Source organism: Dipteris shenzhenensis, chromosome 25 (genome assembly GCF_047967505.1).
Source record: "Dipteris shenzhenensis isolate YYH24624 ecotype China chromosome 25, Dip_SZ_1.0, whole genome shotgun sequence".
Lineage (NCBI taxonomy): Eukaryota > Viridiplantae > Streptophyta > Polypodiopsida > Gleicheniales > Dipteridaceae > Dipteris > Dipteris shenzhenensis.
Window position 1 is genome coordinate 38,697,617 of NC_141620.1, and position 26,301 is coordinate 38,723,917.

The window sequence follows — 26,301 nt, forward strand, 5'->3', positions numbered from 1 at the left end:
AGATATCTGTGCTTAACAGTGATATTATTCAATGCTCTGTAATCTATACAGAGGCGAAACGTATCATCCTTATTCTTCTTTAATATCACTAGCGAAGCAAAAGGTGAGAAACTTGGTTGAATCTGCCCCAACTTGAGGCATTCTTCCAGCTGTCTACGCACCTCTGCCTCTTCAGTAAAACTCATTCTATAGGGAGGTCTATTTATAGGTTCTACCCCCGGAATCAGTTCAATCTTATGCTGAACTTTCCGCTCTGGAGGTAACCCATAAGGTAGTTCATCCCTAAAACATTCAGAGAACTCTTCTGTTATAAGATCAGCCAGCTTGGCCATCTCACCACTTTGCGTAACATCAGTGCTAGCCGAAGAATCATCAACCGGCTCTACCGATGCTGTGCAAAGGAATAAAAACTCTTCTTGAGCTTTTCGGATTTCCATCACGGAAACCAACGGTCCCTGAGGTATATCTTTCTCACCTCGCAAGATATAAAGCACATCATTCATCTTGAATTGATATACGTGCTTTTTCCAATCAATGGCTGGATTCTTCTTAGAATGCCACGCCATACCCAGGGCTATATACACATGAGCCAGGTTGGTCATTTCAAAATCAAGCTTCTCAGCATAGTCCTGAATACGAAGCTCCAACTGGGTAACCCTTTGGTCCCATACTTCAGTTGAACTTCCAGCTGCCATCCTGACTGTATATGCATAGTCAGATGGACTTGTCTTTAATTTCAGCCTCTTCACGAGCTTGGAGTTAATCACATTGTGAGTTGACGCCGAGTCAAAAAACACAATGACATCATGATTGGCCACCTGCCCTTTCATAATAATTAACTCCGTATCATTAAAGGCTATATACCCCGTTGCTGCGGGCTTAGATAGGATGTTATCAGGTGCACTCGTCACTAACTTAGCAACAGACACACATAACAAACAAGGTACTAACCTCTCAGAAGATCCCGCTAGCTGAATCTGCATCTCTTCCGCTCTGGGACTTCCCTCCATCTTCACGTCGCACTCTGAGATCACCATCTCAGCCATCCGACGATCTTTGTTACGTGGACAATCTTCCACTGATGAGGCTGAAGGCAACCAAAACATAAGCCTTCTCTCCTCGCTTTTTCCCTTTGTTCTAGGTTCAAGGGAGACTTGGACCAAGCCCGAGCTGCCATTGGGGTTACTTTCCTTTTCACTCCAATGGTGGTACTTGGTTTAGGAGTTTCAGCCGGTTTCGCCTACTTGGCTTGACCACTCGGCTGAGAACCACTCCCTCTACTAGTCCATTTCTTCTTAAACCCAGATTTCTTCGGATACCCATACTGCGTTCCGACCTGTGCAAACCCACTTGGCTTGCTGCCCTTAGCATCCTCATAGTTCAGGGCTATAGCTATTGCATCATCTAACGTGTTCGCGTGCTTAGCCCAAACTTCCATTTTTATTCGATCATTCAATCCAAATATGAAATCTTTCACTTGGATTGATTGGGGCAGGGGTTCATCAACCTTCATTACACTCTCTCGAAACTTATCAGTGTATTCTGCCACCGATAAATTTCTCTGACGAAGGTTCCTATATTGATCCCAAGCTCGGGATGCTTTGTCAGGAGGTAAGAAGTGGTTCCTGAACTCTCTTTTAAACCCCTCCCAGGTAGTGGATGCTATACCATCTTTTTGTTGTTTAATCCACCACCGATCCGCTACCTCACTAAACATGTGGGTGGCCTCATGGATCTTCTTGATGTCATTTCTGATTTCACAAATAGCGAACGCCTCGTCCCATTTGTGTAACCAGGTCTCAATGACATCGGAGCTACACTCGTTCATCCGACCAGAATACTTTTCCGATCTGTAATTGGCAATATTTGGCACTTTAGCCTTCCTAGGCTCGACCGTATGGACACTAGACTCCGGTTCCATTGGAGCCTTTCCCTTCTCCTCTCGAGAAGGTCTGACAGACATACTCTGTATCGCTCTCCTAAGTTCGGACTGCCCTGCATTGGCCTGTAATTGCTGCGCTAACAACTGTTGCAAGGCATCCTCCAGCAATGCAATCCTGCCAGATAAAGTATGAGCTACTGGGCCCCACCTACTGGGTCGGCCGGACTACTGATTCACCAGGGTCCCTCCTGGAAGCCCCTTCTTCTGCTTCCATTCAGTTCAATGGGTGTTTTGTTTTGGGTTTTTTTTTTTTAATAAAACATCGCTAGAAAACTGTATTTACAAACTGACGCAATTCAGTGTACTGACACTCTGACACAATTCCCTATACTAGGGAATTCCTGCAATTCCACATGCACACTGACTAGGCATTTGACACAGGCATATATCCCAAATAGCGCTTTTCCCTATACTAGGGAAGCTCCTGCAAACTAACTCTGACTGAAGCACATAGGCATAATCTCAAGCATAATCTGTCCCTGCCATAGCATCGAACCCTCATGTAGACTAATTATTAACGAGACCTTCTTCATGCAAGCGGAGCATCAACATAGACTAAGATCGGGGAAAAAAAAAACACAGAATTAACGAAGGCCAAAGAAAGCTCCCTGGTCGTTCACTCCTACATAACGGCAAATGAAACGATCCTTTGCAATCCCTCTGGTCTCCGTTGATTCCGAGTTCCGCTAGCTAATTCAACGAATAATCGGCTCTATTCCTTCCAAAAGGATCGCAGGTAATCCAGACTGGATACATGCCTCAGCTCCACGAAGGAATTAATACGCTCTCTTTCTCCAAACCATGTCGCCAGGCCTCACCGAGTAAACGAAGCAATCTTCGAGACCATTAGCCGACTGGATATCCTCCCAGGGGACACCAAGTCGCTTGCGATGACGTCCGCTTCAGATTTGTGCCCATGTGCAAAAGTTCGCCTCGATTCAGAATCACCTTGTTCAGAACATAATTGACGAAATGTTCTCTGAGAAGTCTGCCCACTATTCCGCTGTCACTAACGAGACGATCTTTCTCTCTCTTGTATTTCGTCACTCACAAGCTATTCGTGTCAAAGGGTCTCCCCGTTCACGAGCTACTGTTACGCCCATGAAGAGTCACCTAGCACACAATAAAATCCTGATAGCCAGTGCGGGAGGACCACCAAATAGCGATTCGTCACCCTTGTACACGACCGCTCTCTCTGAACCATTCGTGATCCTGCTCTCCGCTCATGATGCGCTTCACGTTTAGTCCAATCACACAGATCCCACTTAACTGATAGCAACTAACAATCAATCGTTCGTAGCTTTCGTCACAGCTCACGAACCCCTTCCCTTGGTCTCTTCCCTTGGGCTCTGATACCAAATGTAAGGACTAGCTATCTAATTCCTACTGTAGATCACGGGAGCAGCACCATGTATATCCTGCAAGCCAACCTTGCTGAAGCTAACGAGCAGACAAAGAATTTCCGATCAAAAAAACCATACGTGAAATCCTTCTCTTCTCTCTCTAGCCTCAACAAGCCCCAACTCCCTAGATAGATCTAGATGCCACATGTCGTCCATATAGGGCCTTCCTAATGCAACATTTCACCCCTCTCTTGGGATGCATTAAATCCTTTGCCCCTAGGCACAATCTTTGCATTAGGCCCTTGGCCTTAGATCTACCTAGTCTGGTGCTATCAGCCCTCACCTAGGACCTTGACGTTAATTCCCTCCCGATCATTTACATGAAGCGCAAACAAATATATTACAAAGATAGATCCTTTAAGGGAAATGTCGACTGATTCTTCCGAGGTCATGCTACCTCGGCTAGAGCATAACATTATATAAGGAAGATATGGTTGTGGATCTTCCCAAAATGCATATGCCTACCAAACATGTTTGTGAACCATGCTTACTTGGTGAGATGCACCGTGCTGCATTTCCCAAGGATGGGAGAGTTGGTGCTTCACGTAAGCTTTACCTGGTTCATAGTCATGTTTGTGAACCCATGAGGGTTGCAGCTCTTGGGGGATTCTACTATTTTGTTACTTTTATTGATGATTTCACGAGGTACACTTGGATTTTCGCATTGAAATCCAAGTCTGATGTTTCTTCATGCTTCAAGCACTTTATTGCCTTGGCTGAGAATGAGAGTGCGCTACACATTGCTCACATTAATACAGACAGGGGGGATGAGTACATGTTGAAGGAGTTTGCTGTTTTTTTGGCTTCCTGTGGCATTAATCATCGATGCATGGTGCCTTATACTCCTCAACAGAATCCCGTGGCTGAGCAGAAGAATAGATCAACGATGGAAATGGCCAGATGCACGTTGAAAGGCAAACATTTGCCTAATAAGTTGTGGTTGGATGCGGTCATGTGTGCAAATTACATCTTGAATAGATGTCCTACAAAGGCATTGGAGACTATCACACCTTATGAGGCATGGACGGGTCATAAGCCTCGCATTTCCCACATGAGGACTTTTGGATGCTTAGCTTATGGTCATGTGCCTTCACAGAGACGCACTAAGTTGGATGATAAAGCTGTTAAATGCATTTTTCTTGGGTATAGTTCAGAGAAAGAAAGAAAGAATTTTTATTAGAGTCTTCGGAAGACGGATGGGTCTATGAGACTAAAAGAAAACATGATACAAATCACACTAGGGTGGAGCTACTGAAACGAGCATCATCACCCGTGCTGAATCCTAAGTCTAATCATACATAATCAAATACATCTGGATGTAACAATGAAAAGAAAAGGACTAGAGCGGAGTGGAATCCTCCGTATGTCATGTCACCCTGGCTGGTGCATAGCCGGTGATGGAACGCTAGCATCCATCAAGGGGTGCCGTGCGTCTCGGTCTCCTGAACGAGGCTCGACGCAGGACCAAAGCCACCGTGACTCCCGTGGGACGTATCCCGAGTCTAAACAATGACAGGAGGTCCCCCAGAGTGATTTGTGTGTCCCCTCGATGTCTCATGTGTCGTGTTGCAATCGTCGGGTCGGGGTCTCTGTCACGTCTGCGGCTAGAGACTAGACGATCAATGTCACTCGATGGGAAGAACTCTGTGATCCTGCTCTGAGAGGTGTCTGATGATGTGGCCAAGCCCCGTCGCCTGAGTAAGTACTCTCTGTGTCGGACCCCCTCGTGAATGAAGGCCGCGAGGCATCTCTGATCTGGGTAGGCAAGGGATCTTGAAAGGAGCCTGGAGCCGTCTCTGAAGAGGCAGTGGTAGCGACCTCAGATCTCGTAGTACACTGGGCACCTGAAAATAAAATGCTCCTCCGACTCAACCTCCTGACAGTCACACAATATGCATAAGCGATGCTCCCTAGGAATCCCCTCTGCTCTGCCGCTCTCTATGCGGAGGCCGTGTGATGATACCCGAAACTATTCGATGGAGATCCGTAGTGAGTGAGGCATATGAAGCTCAGTGTGTCCCGGTGGTGTGATAAATCCCTCCTCTGAAATACGAAGACAATAATCTCTGTAGAAACTCAGCTTCACTAGAAGCTCCCTCAACTCCAACCAGGTCCTAAAGGTGTATAGCTGCAGGAGATCCTCTCGAATGACCTCGTTGGTGTGTGGCCCGATTGGGATGGTGGGTGGGAGTACCGAAGGGACATCTAAACTGTACTGAAAAGGAGGTATCCTATCGATGTGGAACCCTAGTCTCACAAACCATCTGTGAGTCCGTGCATACCAGCATCGCTCGTCTCCCTCTACTGCCAACCTCATGGAGGAATCGAGAGCCAACCATGGCAACCTCTGTCTCCCTGATGTGCAGTCCCCATATGATCTAACCCGGAGTAGATATGTGATGGTAACGATCATCCGTGAGAGCATGAGGATCTACAAGCGCTCCACCTGTGTCCGCTCTATCTCTAACATGTCAGACCCCCAACAAGGGCTGCCATACATACCGGCTGGTCGGACCAAGCAGTCGAACAGAAGAGCCTTGGTCCCAGGGTCCTGGAAGCGGGAGTGGAAGCATTGTCTCTCTAGCCGAGCCAGTGAGGCGTATCCCCTACTCAGTCTGGCCTGCATCATTGGTCTCATCGTGAAGATCAAGCCGGAGAAGATGACCCCCAAGTAAGTGTATGAGGATACAATCTCCACTGGTGACCCATCGAAAGTAAGAGTAAACTGCTTCCATTGCATGTTTGCTCGAGAGGTGTTAAAGATCATGACCTTGGTCTTGCCAAGGTTGACCTCCAAATCATGGGATAAACAAAAAGCCTGCAGTGCATCCAGGTGTCGCTGGAGCCCCTCAAGTGTGGACGACAAGAGTGCCACATCATCTGCATGAAGAAGAATCATGATGATGATACCGGCAAGTGAGCAACCGGTCCCTCCGAACGCCCCCATGAAAGTCTCAAGCTCATCGATCTAGAGGCCAAACATGGTCGGTGATAAGGGACAACCCTGTTTGACCCCTATGGTACTCAAGATCTCATCTGTCCAACCTGCGCCTGTCCAAACTCAGCCTGAGACTCTCTCATACAGTGCCATGACTGCCCAGATGATCTCCTGATCAAATCCCAGTGTCTGTAGGCATGTGATTAGACGAGCTCGAGGTATTGTGTCAAAGGCTTTGCGGAAATCCACAAAGCAGCAATATACCCTCTCCTTCTGTGCTCTGGCCTCCTCAATGACACTCCTAAGTGTGAGTATGTGATCCATAGTCCCATGGTCTCACCTAAAACCGGCCTGACCCTCTGCTCTGAGCCCTCTCATCTCTGCGAACAGGCTGACCGACGCATCCAATACAGCTGCATAAATCTTGGACATCACATGTCCAATCATGATAGTCATGTAGTTACTCGGGTCCATGGGATCCCCTGCCTTGTGGATGGGGGTGATGGTGTTGAGTGTCCAAGTGCGGGGGAAGCCAAGGCAAACAGCATCATTAAATAGCTTTGCTAGGATCGGGGCTAATGTGTCGATCCCATATGCGATAAACTCAGTGCATAGCCCCTCATGATCCTTAGCTCGACCATTGTGCAGTTTCAATGTCGCATCCTTGACTCCCCCTCTGGTGAACAACGTGCAAGTGGTGGGGTGAGGTGTGTGTAAGAGATCTGGAGTGGGCTGGTGTGGGATATCATAAAGATGGTGTGCATACCTGTGCCAGACTCTCGTGTCGGTGAGGGGTGATGGAGACCTACGCTCAAGAAATCTCCACCAAAGATCCTTAGAGTTGTTGCTGTACAAGATGTGCAGCAACTCCTCCTCATTTCAACAAAGAAATGCCTGCGTCTTCTGACGTACGAGACGTCGGTACTTGCGTACTGTGTCTGGTGTGTTCGGGAGGTGACATTTGGTTTCAAGTCGGAGCTGTCAGCGATAAGCCTTGCACTCCGCATCGTACCAATTGTTGCAGGGTACAGAACCAAGAGGTGGTGGTCTAGTGGACCGTGTGTTGTGGGGAAAGATTTGGAGAGCAGCCTCGTGGAGTGTGCGACTAATCACGGCAGGTTAAAAGTCTGTTTAGGCGTCCAGAGTAGGCCGGTGAAAGGCTATGATCAAAGTGTATGTCGTGGTAGGTGTCGTGCTTCCTATGTGGTGTGTGTGGTGTGACTAAGCGTGGGGTGGCAATAGTGAAGAATAGGTATGTGTGATTAGCTCATATAGGGAGTGGTGCTACGGTGAAGTGGGTGATACATGAAGTGAAGGTAGGGGATCCCATGATGTAATCTACTACACTAGTGCCCCCCCCATGTGGGAAGCAAGTAAAACCACCTGAGGAGGGCCATAGGTCAAGCCCATTGTAGATGATGAGATCATGCATCCTGCCCAGATCAAGGAGCACATGTCCATATGGTGTAACAGGCCCGTGTCGGTCCGATAAGGTCCTGGTCATACCTGCGCCGTCTAGGTCCATGTTTGGTAGCATGATAGAGTCGTCTCGGAAGTCCAGGAGTGGTGCTTGGCGCGTGCTCGTCCTGGCGTTAAAGTCCCCAACAAGGAGAACTTCCCCACGTACTAAAAGGTTTGGGATATCCTGATGTAACAGTGCATATGGCAATTTCTCACCCTCCTCTCGTGCCACTCTGGCGAAGTGGGATGTGTCTAGCGGGAAGTAGCATATTGCTATGAAAAGGTCATGGGTGTCTATGCATCGGATCCGGATGCACATGAATCAAGAGTGTGCATCCTTCCTCTCAATGGAGATGGCTCCAGTGAGGAAAGACCTGTACAATACTACGACCCCGCCTGATCCTCGGACTCCTCCTGTATCCCTCGTCTCATCCTTGAAGGCTAACTCCCATGTGTAGCCACTGACTATTGGTAGTGGACGCTCTGGGCTTTGGTGTGTCTCCGAGTAAAAGACTATGTCTTGTCCTGTATAAGACTCCGAGAAGTTCCCTGGGTTTGACCATAAGGTACCATTACAGTTTCAAATGGTGCAGTCTAGGGTCTCAGAAACCTGAGTCTCATAGGCCCCGTCCCCCTAGGGGGTACTGGTGGGAGCCCGACGGGTGCCAGTTAACAACCTACCATCTCGGACTACGGCCCATTTTCCCTCCTTGCGGGCAACATCCCGCTGTTGCAAAAGAACTCGTCGCTCCTCAATCTGTAGTGGTGTCGAATCTGCAGTCCATGGACAAGGTGGGATGCTCTTGTAGAGCGGCTTGACGTCGGAGTGTCGCGCGTCAAGCATGTGAATCTCTGAAGCGAATGACTAGGGGCTGCTCTCGGTTGGGATCTCTCCCAACACGCCATGCTCCCTCTATGCCACGCTCGGGGACCCCCATGATGGTGGTCACAAAGGTGATCGCCTCCTCTTTGGGCGTCGTAGTGGTGCTGGTGCTGTCTCACGTGATCCCTCGTATCCAGATGTTGAGGGCCTTCAAAGCCCTCTGTTGCTGCTCCTGTATGGCGGCTAAAACGGTTGCCTTTGCGGGCTCCCGTTTCGCCACGTCCACCCATCTAGTCGTCTCTGCTATAGCCGACTGTATCGTGGCTATCTGTGCCTCCGCCTCTGTGACTGGGGTCCTCCAGGGGTCCCGAGCTCCTCTCGAAGCTGTGTGATGTCGTGTCTGAGTCCCTGGATAAGGGTGCCCTGCTCGTGTATAATGCGTACCTGCTCTTGGGTGTATCGGGCCTGCTCCTGGGTGTAATGTGTCAGCTCTGCTTGACAGGCCCGGATGCTGTGTATCTCATCTCAGCCAATAGGGAGTCCCAAACATCTGATGGGAGCCTAAGATGTCCTGGTCCAGGTGGGAACTCGATCTCGAGAGGGGTTGGAATGAAGGTGGGCTGCTGAGGTTGTACTGAGGGTGGGGACAGCATGATATGGGCGGGGGAGTGGTATGTAGGAGTAGCGAGGCCAGAAGATGTGATGAAGGGTGGCTGACTGAGAGGTAGAGGTGATACAAGAGGAAAGTACTGTGGAGCCATGGCCGGTGGGGCCAGTGGTAAGGCTACTAGAGAGGAGACCTGTGATGATGATGCAGGAGAGGGGGAGGAGAGAGGTGGCGTAGATGATGAGGCGGATGATGGTGGTGAAATAGTGGTGGTAACCATAGAGGTCGAGGATGTGGTGAGCGGCATGGGCTTTGGGTGGGCCTCTTTCTTTTGGGTCGCGGTGTTGTCCATTGTCAAACCGCTCCGGTTGTTGCGTTTGTTGAAGTCCTGTAGAGTGTGTTGCTTTTGTGTTTTCGCCTTGTCACCGTTCCCCTTCCCCATCTCCACGCGTATGCAAATTTGGACCGAAGGGTCTCCCACCTAGTCTCATGTCCTCATCCCCATGTTCCCTTCATTATGGGGGAGGCAGCAGCGGACAAAGAAGGGATTGTAGGAGGTCGAAGCTGTTGAAGCAGAAGCAGCCAAAAAAAAAAGGTCGGAGCTGCGAGCGGGGGTTTTTATTTTATTTTTATTTTATTTTATTTTTTAAAGAGAGAAGAGAAGAGGGGGGGTGGGGGGGGCTAAGCGAGGAGTAGCGGGGGGTAGTGGAGGGGGTAGCGGGGGGTAGCGGAGGGGTAGCGAGGGGGTACGAAGGGGCAGCGAGGGGTAGCAGCGAGGGGGTAGCGGAGGGTAGCGGGGGTAGTAGAGCGGTAGCGGGGGGTAGCGAGGGGGTAGCGGGGGGTACGGAGGGGCAGCGAGGGGTAGCAACGAGGGGGTAACGGGGGGGTAGCGGAGGGGTAGCGGAGGGGGTAGCAGAGGAGTAGCCAGAGGGGTAGCGGAGGGGGTAGCGGGGGGTAGCGGAGGGGTACCGACTCCCGAGGGGGTACGGAGGGGTAGCGAGGGGGTACGGAGAGCAGGGGCTATAAGCTATATCAGCCCTGCACGGGCAAGTGTTTTGTCAGCCAGGATGTTGTGTTTGATGAATCGTCCACTATGCCTTTGCTGGACTGTCAAAAACGGCCCGTTGGTGACGCCCCAGACATATTTGACAGCTTGATGCCTTTGTTTCCATCTGATGCTCGGGATGATGTTCCATCTGAGAATGTCCCTACTCCATCTGTTGGTCATTTACAGCCACATGTGCATGCAGAAATTCAGCCAGATATGCCTTATCATTGATCAGCATCATTTGCACACAGCTCTTGACCAGGCAAAAGCAGAAATTCAGGAGCCTAAAAAGGTACACCGTTGGCTCCTTGACACATTAAAAGACAGCAAACAAGACACTCCTCTGCCAGCCCGTACGAGAGCAGCTGTCCGGAAAAAGCATGCTAGTTTTGTTGCTTATGCTTTGGTTGCTACAGCATGCAATGGAGAGCGCTTATGTCATCAAGATGCCTTTCAGAATGATTGTTGGATGAAGGCCATGCAAGCTGAATTGAATTCTATCCATCAGAATGACACTTGGGAGTTGTGTGATTTGCCTTATGGCAAGAATGTCATTGGAACTAAGTGGGTTTACAAGATCAAACGGAAAGCTGATGGTTCAGTGGACCGTTACAAAGCTCGTCTTGTTGCTAAGGGCTATGCTCAGCAGCATGGCATTGTCTTCGAGGACACTTTTGCTCCCACTTCCAGGATCACTACCATTCGCATTGTTATTGCCTTTGCTGCCCACTTTCATTGGCAGATACATCAGCTTGATATTAAGACAACTTTTCTTCATGGGCATTTGCAGGAAGAGGTCTATGTTTCCCAACCTCCTGGCTTTGAGGTTGAAGGTTCTCAAAGCAAGGTATGCCGCTTGAAAAAGGCCCCCTATGGATTGAAGCAGGCACCTCGGGCTTGGTATTCAAGAATTCATTCTCATTTGCTCACACTTGGCTTTCAAAACAGCCCTACAGAGGCTACCCTTTACATCCGCAAGCATGGGACAGATTTGCTGATTTTAGTCCTTTATGTGGATGACATGCTTGTAACTGCGACACATGCTCAGCAAATTACAGATTTTAAAATTGATTTGCAGCAAACATTTGCTATGTCTGATCTTGGTCTTCTACACTACTATCTGGGCATTCAATTTGCTAGCAATGAGGGGGGCATTTTTATGTCACAATCGAAGTACATTGGACAGCTTTTGCAGCATTTTCAGTTTGAGGATTGCAAGCCAGTATCCACACCATTAGAGACTGGTTTTCACTTCTCTTCTGAGGATGGCAGCGGTACATGTGACGTCAGTCTCTATCAGCAAGCAGTTGGTTGTTTGATTTACCTATGCCATACGAGACCTGATCTACAGTATGCTGTCTCACAATTGAGCAGATATATGCACAGCCCATCTATGCACCATTGGCATGTCATGAAGCGCGTTTTCATATATCTTAAAGGCACTCAGCATTTAGGCCGCCTTTATGGGGCTGATACTTCACTTGTCGTGCATGGATTCACTGATAGTGATTGGGCTGGTTGTTTTGACACTCGTGTGTCACATAGTGGCAACTGTTTTATGCTTGGTACTTCATGTGTTTCTTGGTTTAGCAAGAAGCAGAGTACAATTGCTACTTCTAGCTGTGAAGCTCAGTACAGAGCGGCTTTTACAGCTACAGTGGAGTGTGTTTGGCTTCGGAAGCTACTTGCATATCTTTGTGCACGTCAGACTACTCCTACTGTCAGCTGTCACATAGAATCCAGTTTTCCATGCTCGCACAAAGCACATTGAGGTTCACTATCACTATGTCAAAGAGCGATTATCAACAGGTGATATTGAGTTGTCTTATGTTCAAACTGAAGACAACTTGGCAGATCTTTTTACAAAGGCTCTACCTCGACCTAAGTTTGAGGCTTTTCGGCAAGCTTTAAACTTAGTACCTTTTGTAACTTGATCCGTTGTACTCTGTACAGTCATAGGTTGCTATATCCTACGGGACGAACATGTGCAACCATGACACTAGATATTTAGGTATCCTGAGCCATGTCCAGGATACTTCAGCCCGTACCATGGAGGAGGGTTTGTAGGCTATCTCATGGGCTATCCATAGATGCCACTTATACCTTGGTATGAGCCTTGTAGGCCTAGTTACAGTCAATTAGGACTATTGGTACAGTTAGTTTATGTACCATCTAGGCCAGTTAGGACACTTAGTCCAATTAGGGCACTTAGTCCTAGGGTTTTGTTATGTTGGCTCTCCCTTGAGCCACCACACTTCAGTTTTGTAGCAATCTATTACAGCATCTCGTTTTTCTCCATTGTGCTTCCGTTTTTGAGCTTCCATTGCTTCCAACGCCCAACAAGGCTGAGATGCAAACCCCTCCACTCTAGCATACTGTTGGAGACAAAATCTCTAGGTCCCTCCTGGAGAGGAGATGGCGACGCCATCCAATGCCTGCTGCTGAAAACATGTGCTTCTGTAGCAAAAGAAAATCTACCGACCGTCCCACCACTACTCTCTGCAACTCCTGTTGAAGTATGAGATATTGCGGCTGACTGCGTGCACACTCATGGAGCCCATGCACGTTCCAACTCACCTTGATCCAGCTCATGGGGAGTTGGTAGAGAACAAGCTCGCCTATGGATGGGAGCCTGCTACTGCAAATCTAATCTCTGTGACTTTGAACGGGGTTGGAAAGGAGAGTAATCTGTGTCTGAGCGCCAACGTACCAAGGTCGCGACTGGCTCAATGTCCAACCTTCCATGCCCACTACAGCATGAAGGAAATATCTACCCAAAACATTTGAGCACACTGAGCATCAGTAATGCGGGTGTGTGAGTGCCACCTAAGGTGACAAGGAAATCACTCCCAATGCCAAACCCACACCCGGCCTCTTCAGGGAAAAACCAAGTTGTAAGTGAGCAAAAGCCCCATAAGCTAGCCACGGGTGCTACCCTTGCAGGGCCATCCACTCATCCATCATCCAATACAATTAGTCCTCCATCTCTACACCTATGAATGCAAGCAAACTGATGAACCCAGAATTAGAGAATTTACAAGATGTATATGATTATTTGCTAGAAGGAAAGTTCCCTAAAGACATATCAAAGAGTGAGCAGAAAAAGTTGTTAGTAAAGGCTATAGCATACACTTTGTTGGGCGATACCCTGTATAAAATGGGCAAGGACGGTATTTTATGCAAGGTGGTTGGGGCCACAGAAGCACGACAGGTGATGGAAGCTTGTCATGAAGATATCTGTGGGGGTCACTTGGCACATGAAAATACAGCTAGAAAAGTGCTAGCAGCACGGTATTTTTGGCCTAGCATGCATAGGGACATTCAAGAATGGTGTCACACATATCAAGCTTTTGGTAGAAGCCTGAAGGGAGCTGAAGAGGGGTCCGCTCCACCCTATTCTTGCACTAGGGCCGTTTGAGAAATGGGGATTGGACTTCGTGGGACAACTTCCACGCTCCCGCCATGAGAAATATTATATTGTGGTTGCCACTGACTATGTTACTAAGTGGGTTGAAGCAAAGGCAGTGGAAAAGTGTGATGCAAAGACCGTGGCTAATTTATGTCACATGCACCCCTGCACTTGGGTGCAAGTGAAAGGCTATGCACAGTCAAAAGGACTTGACTTCAACGAGACCTTTGCCCCCACAGCTAGGATGGTGACTATTCGGACAGTCATTGCCTTGGCTGCTCATCACAGTTGGCCTATTTTTCAGATGGACGTCAAGTTTGCATTTTTGAATGGTATCCTTGAAGAGGAGGTATATGTGGCACAGCCACCAGGATTTCAGATTCCAAGATCCCCATCGAAAGTCTACAAACTGAAGAAGGCCTTGTACAGGCTGCAACAGGCCCCCAGAGCTTGGTACCAACACATAGATGTTTTCTTTCAGAAGATTGGGCTTCAGCGAAGTCCATCAGAAGCAAATCTTTATCCCGACACAGAGGGGGATTTGCGGCTGGTATTGATTCTATATGTGGATGACCTCATCATTACAGGGGATCATACGAAGAAGATTGCTCCTCAAGTCAAGAAACTTCTCATGGAGGAACTCGAGATGACTGACTTAGGCGTACTTCACTACTTTCCTAGGATTGAGGTTAAGCAGGGAAAGAGATGTATCTTTATTTCACACGAGAAATATTGCGGAAACTACTCAAACATTTTCAGATGGAGAATTGCAAAGCAGCAATGACTCCCATGGAACCTGGTCTGAAAATGAGTGTGAGTGATCCGTCTCAGTCGATTGATTCATCTATGTATCGACGCTTGGTGGGGAGTTTGCTTTACCTCACCAATACCCGACCGGATATTTCCTACGCAATTGGATTGCTCTGTTAGTTCTCTGCCACACCCAAGAAGGCCCATTGGGACGCAGGTATGAGGGTGCTAAGGTACTTGAAGGGTACCTGCAACTACGGCATCACTTATACGAGAGGCATTGAGTTGGGAGGTTTCTGCAATAGTGATTGGGCAGGTGATGTTGATACTCGGAGATTGACTTCTGGATATTGTTTCTTACTCTCATCAGGAGCTGTGTCATGGCTGAGTAAGAAACAATGTATTGTCGCCCTTTCATCTACAAAGACGGAGTACAGCACCACTTGTACAGTGGCATGCGAAGCATTGTAGCTTAGGTGGATCTTGGAGGACATGAATGAAAACCTAATTTTGCCACCTATTCTTAGAAGCAAGGACGAGATTTTTCCAACTAATCAATGTGTTCGAGACTTAGAAATAGCTTTCTCTCAAGTTCAAACAGCCATTGAAAGATCCAAGGAGAGGGAGAAGCACAAGAAAGCTGTAGAAAAGCACAGAAGGAAAATGAATCTCCAAGAGGGAGATTGGGTCCTTCTCAAGTTTGACAAAACACGGCTAAGGAAGATGAAGTGCAAAGAAAAGATATATCCTCAGCTTTAAACTAGATACTATGGACCTTTCTAGGTCACAAAGCGAGTCAACAAAGTCAAATATCAACTAGACCTGCCAGAGCATTGAAGGATTCACAATGCTTTCCATCTCAGTCCTCTAAAGAAGTACTAAGCCTACAGAAGTTCAAGACGAGCCATGTGAGGTGGAAGAGATGGAGAAGATCCTCCAGCCAAAACAAATTATGTACCACATAGGGTACGTAATTGAGTCCTCTAAAGAAGTACTAAGCCTACAGAAGTTCAAGACGAGCCATGTGAGGTGGAAGAGATGGAGAAGATCCTCCAGCCAAAACAAATTACGTACCACATAGGGAAGAAAGGGACCAGAGGCACGGCTACCCGCAGGTACCTGGTCAAGTTCAAGAACTACTACACACTAGATGCGACATTGGTGGATGAGGAGTTTGCAATTGTACCAAGAAGCTTTATAGATGAGGGCAACTGATTAGAAGCCGAGGTGATGTTAAGAAATTGTACTTATCCCAAGAAATAAAGAGAGATCTTTTTTTATTGACTCTAATCAAAGAAAGTTGACTTTAGTCAACAATAGCAAGCTCACTTTCCTTTGCTTTGTATTAGTTAGTGTGCACTATGGGGATGCAGTCCAAGAACTAGAATGCATGCATTAGCTAATAATCTCTAATGTATTAAAGTGTGTTGGATATTGTTGCAATTGTTGCAAGACCTTTAGAGTTCAAAAAGGCTCGTATTTTAAGTGGGAAAGTGCACCAAGGTGGAGGACCAACTTTTAGAAGGGCCCACATGGACAAATCCACCAATTCCAGCTGTTTGGGCGCCTTCTATGAATAAAAAAGGAACTTTAGCCAGCTTTTCCTGGGCTAAAGCCAAAAAGCATGGCTCCCCCTTATATTCTTAAAGAGAGAGCTTCATGCTCTTTGTATCAATTGCAATTTGTACTCAGCTCTTGCTCCCCTATGAGCCATCTTGTAAAACAATTTTCTATTGCAATAAAGACCTTCAGGGCTGGCCAGCCCTTATTTCTGGCCCCTAATGCTGTATCCTCCCTCTCTTCTCCCCTCACTCCCTTCCTCAATTGAATCTCCTCTCTTTTCCCAGTGGCACATGATTTCTTGGAGTCCAACGTTGCTGCAACCAGCCAGTTCAAAGTTTCCAGCCTTCTCGTGGAGTTGTCGCCACCATCGCATGTGTCATAGAGCCAGTTTGGCGCGTGGATTTGCCACTTGCAGGTGATGCGCTGTTATTTACTGCGAATTCCAAGAAGTCACTTAAGGTTTCGGGTGATTCCTAACAGGGCCTAGGTGGACACCCATTGGCACACCTACCTAAGGAAGCAGAGTCTACGAGACTCTAAGGACTGAAACCTAGACTTGCACCGTCTGAAACTATAATGGAAAGTTGTGGTCAAAGCCAAGGAACTTCTCGGAGCTCTACGTATGACAAGGTATTGTCTTCTACTCAGAGACTCGTCAAAGCCCAAAGCGCCCACTATCAATATGTGGGCGTGGCATATCAGGATGAGACAAGCAGAGTGCCTAGATCGGATGGAGTCGCAATTCTATAATAGATAATGCTTACTAAGATGATCTCAATGGAGACTTGACCCACACTACAGATTGCTCTGGATTCATATCACAATATGTAAACCAAGATTGAAGTCAGATCCATCCAGTTCATGGACAGTGTCTTGTTATTGCAAAGGGAAAGTAGTGTGCTTCTATAACATGTGTGTGTTATGCCCGGACACTCTAGGCGGATGATGCAATGTCCTCCAGCTGATCCAAGCTTGACTAGCTGAACTATGGAGAATCCAAGGCAACAAGCTTGCTACTGCCATTAAGCAAAAGATGCATTCGTATGCCAAATCTTAAACCGATCAGACAAAGAAGCGCCCTCGTTTTTCAAATAGTGGATCTGTTTCAATCGTTTGCTCCCACATACACATTTCTTTGTAGTGATCTCCTTCCTTCCATGTGCAATTAACGACTTGTTTTCAGCTAATTCAAGCCCATTCGGGAGAGGAGTAGTAGAAGAGTGCAGGACTCGTTCCAACAGCATAAATATGGGAAAGTTTCAGTTGTTATGTACCAACTATTTACCTGAAATTTATCAATGCGGAACTCGTATAGAGAGCAGAGGTCATCTACAGTGATGACAAAGTTCTCGTCAATTAGTTTGCGTTCACAAAGTGCTTCAAATCGTTTCCGTCTTTCTCCCTTGTCTCGAACGCGATCCCCGCTAGAACCCTCAAGGCTGTCGTCTTCATCTTCCACTTGATATTCCGCGTTGTCATCTTCGAGAGCTACCATTTCATTTAAGTTATAAACTATATCCTCCATTTCATCTTCGCTTGCATCGTCATCGGTATCTGAGCTAGAGGTCCCATCTTCAGTTAGAATCAAGTTATTGCCATCGTTACGCGTATCGGTTATTTCCCTTTCCTTTGCCGGGCTGTGTTCGACGCTGAAAGCTTCCGTTTTCTGAGCATCGGTTGATTTTTTAGACGCGAGCAAGGCATGACCTGCTCCAGCTAAATCAAGAACGTTCAAGCTTCCTGCAACGAGGCCAGAGAAATCTGCTCTCATGAGGGGGAAACACTTCAATAGTTTTGTGATGGAGCTCGAGACGGAAAGAGGCGGGGAGCGCCTGGTGCAAGATGGTCCGCCGATAGAGGAGAGAGCTACGAGAAATCTGCGTTGGTCGCAAAAGTCGAGCAAAGGGGAGCGAAATTCACCGTCCGAGGAGAGGTGAGCGCAGAATGCAGAGGGAAGAAGAGGCTCAAGGAGGGAGGTTTTCATGGTGATGGAAAGGCAGAGCTATGAGAAGGTTGTTGAATTCAAGAGCTCCGCTACAAAGGGTGAGGATGGAGAATGGGCGAGTGATAAGAGAGGAAGATAGTGTTTTGTGTGTATGTGTGTGTGTGTGTGTGTGTGAGAGAGAGACAGAGAGAGAAGAGTGTGTGTGTGTGTGTGAGAGAGTGGAGAGAGAGAGATATTGAGATATTTTTTCCCCTAGAGAGAGAGGAGTGTGTGTGTGTGTGTTTCGGGGCCACACTCCCATCGCCCGTTCGCAAAAAACTCGTCTGGTCAAAGTAAGTTCCACAAACGGGATTGGATCAGAGAGATGACAATCAAAGATGGAGAGACAAAGAGAGGGAGAGAGACAAACGCCGAGGAAAATTATGTTTGCGCCTGTGTGTGCCTGAGATCTTCGTGCTCGCTTTCCTAGCATCTCTTTCAGCAGGCAGTTTTTGTTTGTTTAGGAGATAAGCCTCTACACCAAACTATCTTCAATTCTTCAGTTGGTGTTGTTATTGGGCACTATGGTCTCATGCATGTAATACTTACATGCATGGACACTCTCTTGTGGATATTTATCCCTTCCTCGCTCTATCCAAGGTGCGCATTTCATGGCCGATCTGGATGTATTTTTGCACTATTTTTAGCTTGGTTGTAGTACCTGCTCCTTACTATAGTATTTATCGTTGTCCTTTTGATCTTCTTCTGTGCCTTGCAAGAAGGAGCATTATCAAATGCATTCGCGAAGATTTAGGTTGGCGCAGCTAAGGAAGGCAACAAAGAATTTTAGCCCTGAATATGTTATTGGATTAGGAGGGTTTGGAACTGTGTACTCTCTCTTGTTTGCCTTAGTGCTAGCGGTGTAGGTTCTGTTACAAACAACAAAAAACATGTGTGTGCCAATATCTGCCGGATCCGGATGCCTGATGGTTCTTGGTCAACATCTCGTTCAGAGCTTGTTGATTTATGTGTGCAGCACTTCTTCACTCATTTTGGGCATGTGGATACTCTTTCTTCTCGGGTCGTGTCTGCACGTCAGCTTCTTTTGCAGCATGTTCTTCCAATTCTGTCTGATGCTCAGGCTTTGGCACTTGAACATCCCTTCATTGAAGAGAATTGTCTGATGCACTGAGATCCTGTGGCACATGGAAATCCCCAGGATGGGATGGTCTCACTATTGAATTCTTTCTTGCATTCTGGGATCTTCTTAAAATCACCTTGCCGCAAATGGTAAATACAACATGGCAAAATCAGCAGATGCCTTTGTCATGGAAAAAGGGTCTTCTCAAGTTGATTCCAAAGAAGTAGCTATGTGATTCACTTGGTGATTGGAGGCCAATCACGCTCATGCCAGTCATTTACAAGATCATTGCCAAAATGGTGGTTGATCGGATTAAAGGTTATTTGCATGATGGGTTGCATCCCTCCCAATATGGCTTTGTTCCACATCGCCATATCATAGATAACATTGCCAATGCTTATATTGGGATTGAATATGCCAAATACACGCCGCAGGATGTTCTACTCTTGCAGGTGGATATTGCAAAAGCCTTTGACACAGTTCAATGGGATTTCATCTCGCAAACTATGCGAGCTTTGGGGTTTGGACCAAAAATGCAGCAGGTTATTTACTGGCTTTACAGAGATAGCAATGCGGCTTGCATTCTTTCTGGGGATATCTATGATGAGTGGACTCTTCGTTGTTCGGTCCGCCAGGGATGCCCTCTCAGTGCTTTACTATATGCCATTGCTACTCATCCTATGTTGCAATATATTAATCATCTTGTGGCTACAAGATCACTTCATGGCTTGGAATTGGATGCTAATCACAGCATGGTTGCTCAAGCTTATGTTGATGATTCTTTCTTTACCCCGAAGAATACGCCCCATGATCTCGGTGCCTTGATGCGGGCCCTCTCTGTTTATGGTTTGGCAGCTGGTCTCCATGTTAATTTTCAGAAGTCTAAGCTACTCCCTTTACATTCCAAAGACTGGCATAGTTTATTATGGCCCGGGGATATCATTCCACCCACTTAGTTTGTTCGGCATCTTGGTTACCCTTTGGAGTGGGAACTCACTCACCGACAACAAACGGATTGGGTTTTGGCTAAGCTTCAGAAAAAGCTTGAGTATTGGAAACTGGCAACCTAGCCTTTGCACGTTCGTCTTCGAATAGTGCGGTCCATCCTTGTGGCATATATTCAATTTTACTTGCCATTGATCATGTTCACTAAGGCAGATCTTACATCTTTCATGTTTGTCTTTATGGAAATCTTCTGGTGATCCAAACATGGTTGAAAATGTCTCTGGCTGCTTTCGATGCATCACATTTGTTCTCCCAAGATGCATGGTGGATTGAATATCACGGATATTCATGTGCATATTCTTGCCCACAAGGGGAAAATGTTGCTACAATTTCTGCAAGGTGATCATGATGCCTTGGGCTCTTATGATTAGGACTCTGGTCACTCATGTCAGTATTTTTGTGTTTGGTCATTGGCAACTCGATCAATGGGATTTCTTTTTTGGGTGCACTGATGGCACTTTGCCTGGCTGCCCTTTTGTCTCCCGCTTGCTTCTTGACTAGAAGCATGTTCTTTCTCATCTGTTGGGCTCCCATTATTGTCCTTTGTGGCGACAAATTACTTCTATGCTTTCGCCTTTTGTTCCGATTCCTCCTTTGGAACTCCATAACCGCCGGCTGGAAGATTGGACTTTGACTTCTCCATGGTCCTCTTCTCGTCCTTTGAGGCTATCTCAGATTACTATGTTTAAAATCCTTTTGCCTCAACCTTGGGTTTCAGAGAGAGGTGATTCTGTTGGGCGAATGCATCGCCCAGCCAAATGGTGGAGGAAAATATTACAGTAACTTTGGGCCTATAAAGTACCACTTTGGGAACAATTTTTCTTTTGGCGAGTTCTTTTGGGAGTGTTTCCATCTGGATAGCTATTAGCTCATCGACACATTGCTCCTACACTTTGCCACAGATGTTCTGCTTCTTCGGAGACTGTGCCTCACTTTTTTTGGCATTGTCTGTGCTCTCGTGAGTTTTTTTATTTGCTTCGACAGCGCCTGTGAGCGAGATTCCCATCTGTTCCATTTGGGAAGTTCTTCTGGCTATTTGGGTTTCATCCATCTAGACCGGAGTTTCATCTTTTCTTCATTTACGTTTGCTACTGGGCACTATGGATTTTATGGACATATAGGAATTGTAAAGTCTTTGGTGATCCTACTTTCTTTTTGTTTGGCTTTTTTAGGCATTCTCTGCAACAATCTTTCTTTGATTGCTTGCAGACCCGCTGCATAGATCATGAGGTCTTTTGGGCACATACTGAAATTTTCAATTGATGTAATTGTAGCAACTTGTTTTGAGGTTGCTACTCATATAATATAATCAATCAAAGATTTCACCTAATAAAAAAGTGTGTGTGTGTCTGTGTGTGTTTCATCTTTTCTTTGTTTGGGTTCGTTATTGGGCACTCTGGACTTTATGGGCAGACACACTACATAGATCATGATGTATATTTAGCATACACTGAGATTTTCACTTGATGTACTTTTGGCTGCTTCGTTTTGAGGTTGCTACTCTTGTAATATAATCAATCAATAGTTTTCACCAAAAAAAAAGTGTGTGTTTGTGTGTGGTTTCACCGATGAGGGAGAGAGTGTTGGCGGGTAGGGGAGGGGAGAGAGAGAGAGAGAGAGAGAGAGAGAGAGAGAGAGAGAGAGAGAGAGAGAGAGAGAGAGAGGCTAGATTCACTCACATCCGATGCACGAAAATTGCGGGTGCAGGAGTCCAGCTATTTCAATTGAGAAAAACAAGGGATGTCCCCCTTTCCATTCACAAATGATGGATGGAAATCTTAAGATATAGTACTTACATGCACCAATTGTGTGATGGCTCTCTATGGTAAGGACTCTCGACATGTTGTGAGTGGAATATCTACTATCTCTACTCATTGTATCTGCACGTTTGTGAAATGGGCATCACCCTTTTACACGCCTTTCCATCTTTTCACATCCGGTAGTTTCTACACTTCAAGGTTGTCGAGCGACTCCTTTGACTCATTGAAGTCGATGTTGATGTCAAGGTCAAGAAGAATCTCTTTGAGAACCCCTATTAGAATCTCAAAGTGTGTTCAAGTCATATTTAAAGTGTCTGTTTTTAACTGGTAATAAGAACCACGGGAATGAGGCTATGTAATTTCTTTTGAAAACATTAAATGTGACGTACCATTTCCGTATATAAAGCCTTTTGATTCAAGCTTCGCTTGTAGTCGATCCTTGCAGTTGTCCATAAAGTCATAAAAGATCCCTATAATTACTGATCCCATGATGTACACAGGTGGATGCTGGCTTGTATTGTTAGCTAGACGCATTTGACTCGTTATCAAGCAGTGAGTCTTCTTGACTGGAATGGGTTTCGTTGTTTTAGCAATGTTTTTGTACATCTCCAATAGTTGCAAGCACAATTGAATCATAAGTATTAAAAAAAAGACGAAGGGCATATCAGCTTATGCCTACGAATTGCTACGATATGGATACAACATGTACTTAATTTTGCTAAAGGACACAACAAGACATGAAGGCAATGCATTTGTAGACCAATTCATGCAATAATATGGCCATGCACACAACACCACCAAGCCACCGATCACAATGGACAAGCTCACCTATCTTTTCAATAAATAGCTTTATGACCAGTGATAGGAGCAAACACAAACCCATTTATAACGCTCGAATCAAACCATGGTGAGTAAATAAATAGCATAGTTTCTTTCATGCATTGGGTAGCCAAATCGATGTTACTCATGTCTCCATCTATTATTTTCCTTTCGCAAAAAAAGCACATATGTACTTTCATCAAACATTAGCTATTTCTTAGAGAAAATCGTTCAATCATACTAGCTTTGTCCTTTCATGTAGTTTCGGTAAACATTAGCAATTTCTCAAAGAAAACCAATAGATTGCATTCATTACAACTAATAGTCAAGTGATGAGATGGGTCAAGGTGGTAGACATAGTGTTCTACATGCTCAATCAAAGTCAAGGATTGCATATTAATGTAATCACAATTGTTTTGGCCATAGTTACATTTTGAGAATGAAATTTTATGCTACCATGAGTCCATTCTTGCATGTGTGTTATTTACTAGTGGTACCTCAATTGGTGTATTACCATTGGGAGTTACCCTTATGTTTCCAACAATTTATTGAATGCTAAGGGTGTCCTCCTTGAGCTTTTTGAAGGGGAAAGACATGCATAATAATATCGCATACATGGGTAGTTTCACTCTAAGTGTGTACTTCTTGATATAGTTATAGTAAACAATGTCATTTATAGAAGTAATTCGAAGCTAAGGGTGTCCTTCTTGAGACAGTTAGTTAATAATATCACATTTACGAGTAGTGGCAAGCTAATATGTCCTTGTTGACCTTGTTGAAGGGAAAGACAAACATTTTTGCATACTATATGTCTAATTTGACCAACGTAATCTTGAGCTTAGCTTGATTTTTGAGTTTTGATTTGAATTTTTAATATTTAAATTAAAATTTTAAGGTTAAAACTTAGGAAATCATGTTGTTTTGATGTATTTGAAATTAAAATTTTTAAGGTAAAAATTAGGAATGTATGTTTTTCCATTCTTGGCTTTCTAAGGAGCCCATGGCGAAGCCTCAACATAAGTTCATTCATCACCAAGCCCTGGATATGTTGGAGGTAACCATCCAAGGGAGCAACAAACACTCTCAATTTTTGACTATTGGCAATCCTCCTCAACTTCCAATTTGGTGGTACAATCAAGAATATATTAGGCAATTCCAAGGACATGATCAATAACTTTCATCACAAGGTGAGTCAGAAGTTTAATCACTTGCAGCCAATACCAATGTGATGGAAAAGGCACATATACACATTTGAAGACTTGATATTCTTGATGTGAAATTCATATCTTACACATGCAATAGCATTGCGAATGGCTCCCCACCAAAGAGGTTTTATGGGGTTATTGTGGAAAATGGGGTCATCGCAAAATGAATTTTGCAAGATGGCACTGATGATATCATCGAGTCAAAGGCCCTCTTGTGCATCTAGTTCAATGGATGTAGAGAGGCTTGGATGGATCAAGAGTCAAGTCAAGTTGTAGTGGATGTTGGTTTGGTAGTTAACATGATGACAACCAACCAAAACATTAAACCTGAGGTTATGTTGTATCAACTACCCATTGAAGTCAAGGGTATTCGATACCTAAGTGTTTTCCATATGCTATGAATGCAAGGAGATGAGCTCAATACTCGATCTCCTTAGGAGGCCAAGGGTCATTTCAGTGGATTGTCAGATATCAATTCCCATTAGAAGCCTCGTCTTAAGCAAAGGCTAGGACCGAATCATTCTAAATGCTTATCACTGATTCAAGGCTCGATGGACTTTATCTAATTTTCCAAGATGAGATGTAGAATATGATTCTCAATACCCTATATGACAAGGATCTAAAGGTGCATAATTGTTGAGATTTTGACAAACATGTAGATTGAGTCCTAATGTGAATTTGAGTGTGCAAAACCATATTATAGATCTTTGCACCAAGTTCACATGTGACTTGCTTGGGCACATATCATGACCCCAAGGGGGTCCACCTATCAACCAAAGGCCATGTCGCACCAGGTGTTGCTTGCTGCCCACTGTTTGCACCCTAGGTCCCCAACTACTGATGCACTAGGCACCGCAGCAGCCACCACATCTCTGTTTCAAGCCTCAAGCTTGAGCCCAAGACCACATGGCACTCATGTCCCCCAATCATCTGCTCAACAGAAACAGACTGTCACTGGGAACACCTCTGATCCTGCACAGTCTGACGTACAGACAAATAGCAATCGGAACAATATGACAGTCTGACAGTCAGCCCTACAGTCAGTCACTGCACAATCAATCAACTGCAGACAGCCAGCTAATCAACTGGCAGTCAAATGTCAGTGCCACATCATCTGTGCCACTCAGCAACCATGTCATCAGTGCCCTGTCAATAGCCATGTGTGCATGCGTCGCCAAGGACCCCGTCGCGCAACGTCTTGATGCCACGCGCAATGTCACCCGATCACCCGCAACGTCCCGATGCCACGGTCGTGCCCCCAACGCCACGCACACCTGCAGCAGCGTCTTGACCCCCCGTCGCAGTCCCGATGTGGCGTCCCGTAGCCTCCCATCCCCCGTGACGCCATCGATGCCTTGCGCACCTAAAAGCCGCCGCGCCCCCATCCCACGACGGTGCCTCGGGCTCTCGGGTCAGGTCGGGCTGCATAGATTGGCCAACCCTCCTTAAAAAAAATTCGTTTGTGTATAATGTTTTGTTGAGAAATGGAAAGTTCCATTTTCACAACCAATGTGATGAATTAGACATAGTGTAAGGCTGCTCTATACTTTGACATTGTATCCAAGAAATCTCAAAATGAAAGTTTGCAGGGAACATTGTAAATGGGTCCTATTTGGATCAAGGTTATATGACCAACATGGATGAATGAAGAAGTTGATAGCACGATTGTGCTTGACATCCCAAGTTGGAGCCACAAGCATGAGAACACTAGGAGATCCATATTGGATATGGCTCTCTAAACCATTGTCATGTACGTTGAGCTGAAGGAAAGAAGGGAAGGCACCTCAAATTATGTGATTGAGAGATGCATTCACGATGCCCTTACAAATTCAAAGCCTTCATCTAAGTCAACTACACTATATTTCTCATTCGAAGAGAGATCTAGACTAGGACACATGTCACATAACAAATGCACATTTGCAATTGCATTTATAGTAATGATATTTGTAGGCTACGTTTTTTCTTGCCCTGTAGGTAGTAGTATTGAAGACTAAACATAAACTCTGGTCTCGTCCCCAAAGTAGTAAAAGAGTGGTCCTATGACCAAAGTAGAGAAAAAGTGGTCCTATGCCCAAAGTATAGAAAAAGTGGTCCTACGCCCAAACTAGAGAAAGAGTGGTCTTGTGCCTAGAGTAGAGAAAGATTGGTCTTGTGCATAAAGTAGAGAAAGAGTGGTCTTGTGCCTAAAGTATAGAAAGAGTGGTCTTGTGCTCAAAAAGAGAAAGTATGGTCATGTGTCTAAAAAGAGAAAGAGTGTCCCTATTCCCTAAGAAAAGAAACTGATCCTATTCCCAATTCTTTGATTGGGATAAGCTTGGCCAACCAGGAATCGCCAAATGTTGTCATAAAAGTGGCACCCATGGTCAAGCAATCCAAGTAATATTAGGTGTAGAACACCATTGAACACCAAATAACAAAGTGAAGGCAAGCTAAAAGTTGTCTCTAAAGAGGCCCCATATGCTATAAGCAATGCAGTGTTCCGGACCTAGATGAAATTTTCAAG

At 45.8% G+C, this 26,301-nt stretch overlaps 1 protein-coding gene across 1 annotated transcript in view; it reads right to left on the bottom strand.

Annotated features, from left to right (window-relative positions):
* Nucleotides 1–18,090, bottom strand: part of EMB25 (DEAD/DEAH box helicase) — a 253,561-nt gene extending 235,471 nt beyond the window's left edge. Inside the window, exon 1 of the mRNA XM_087396283.1 lies at nucleotides 17,230–18,090. Within this exon, the coding sequence (XP_087252409.1) occupies nucleotides 17,230–17,928 (699 nt within the window). The 5' untranslated portion in view covers nucleotides 17,929–18,090. The remainder of the gene's footprint in view (nucleotides 1–17,229) is intronic.
* Between the last annotated feature and the right edge of the window lie 8,211 nt (nucleotides 18,091–26,301).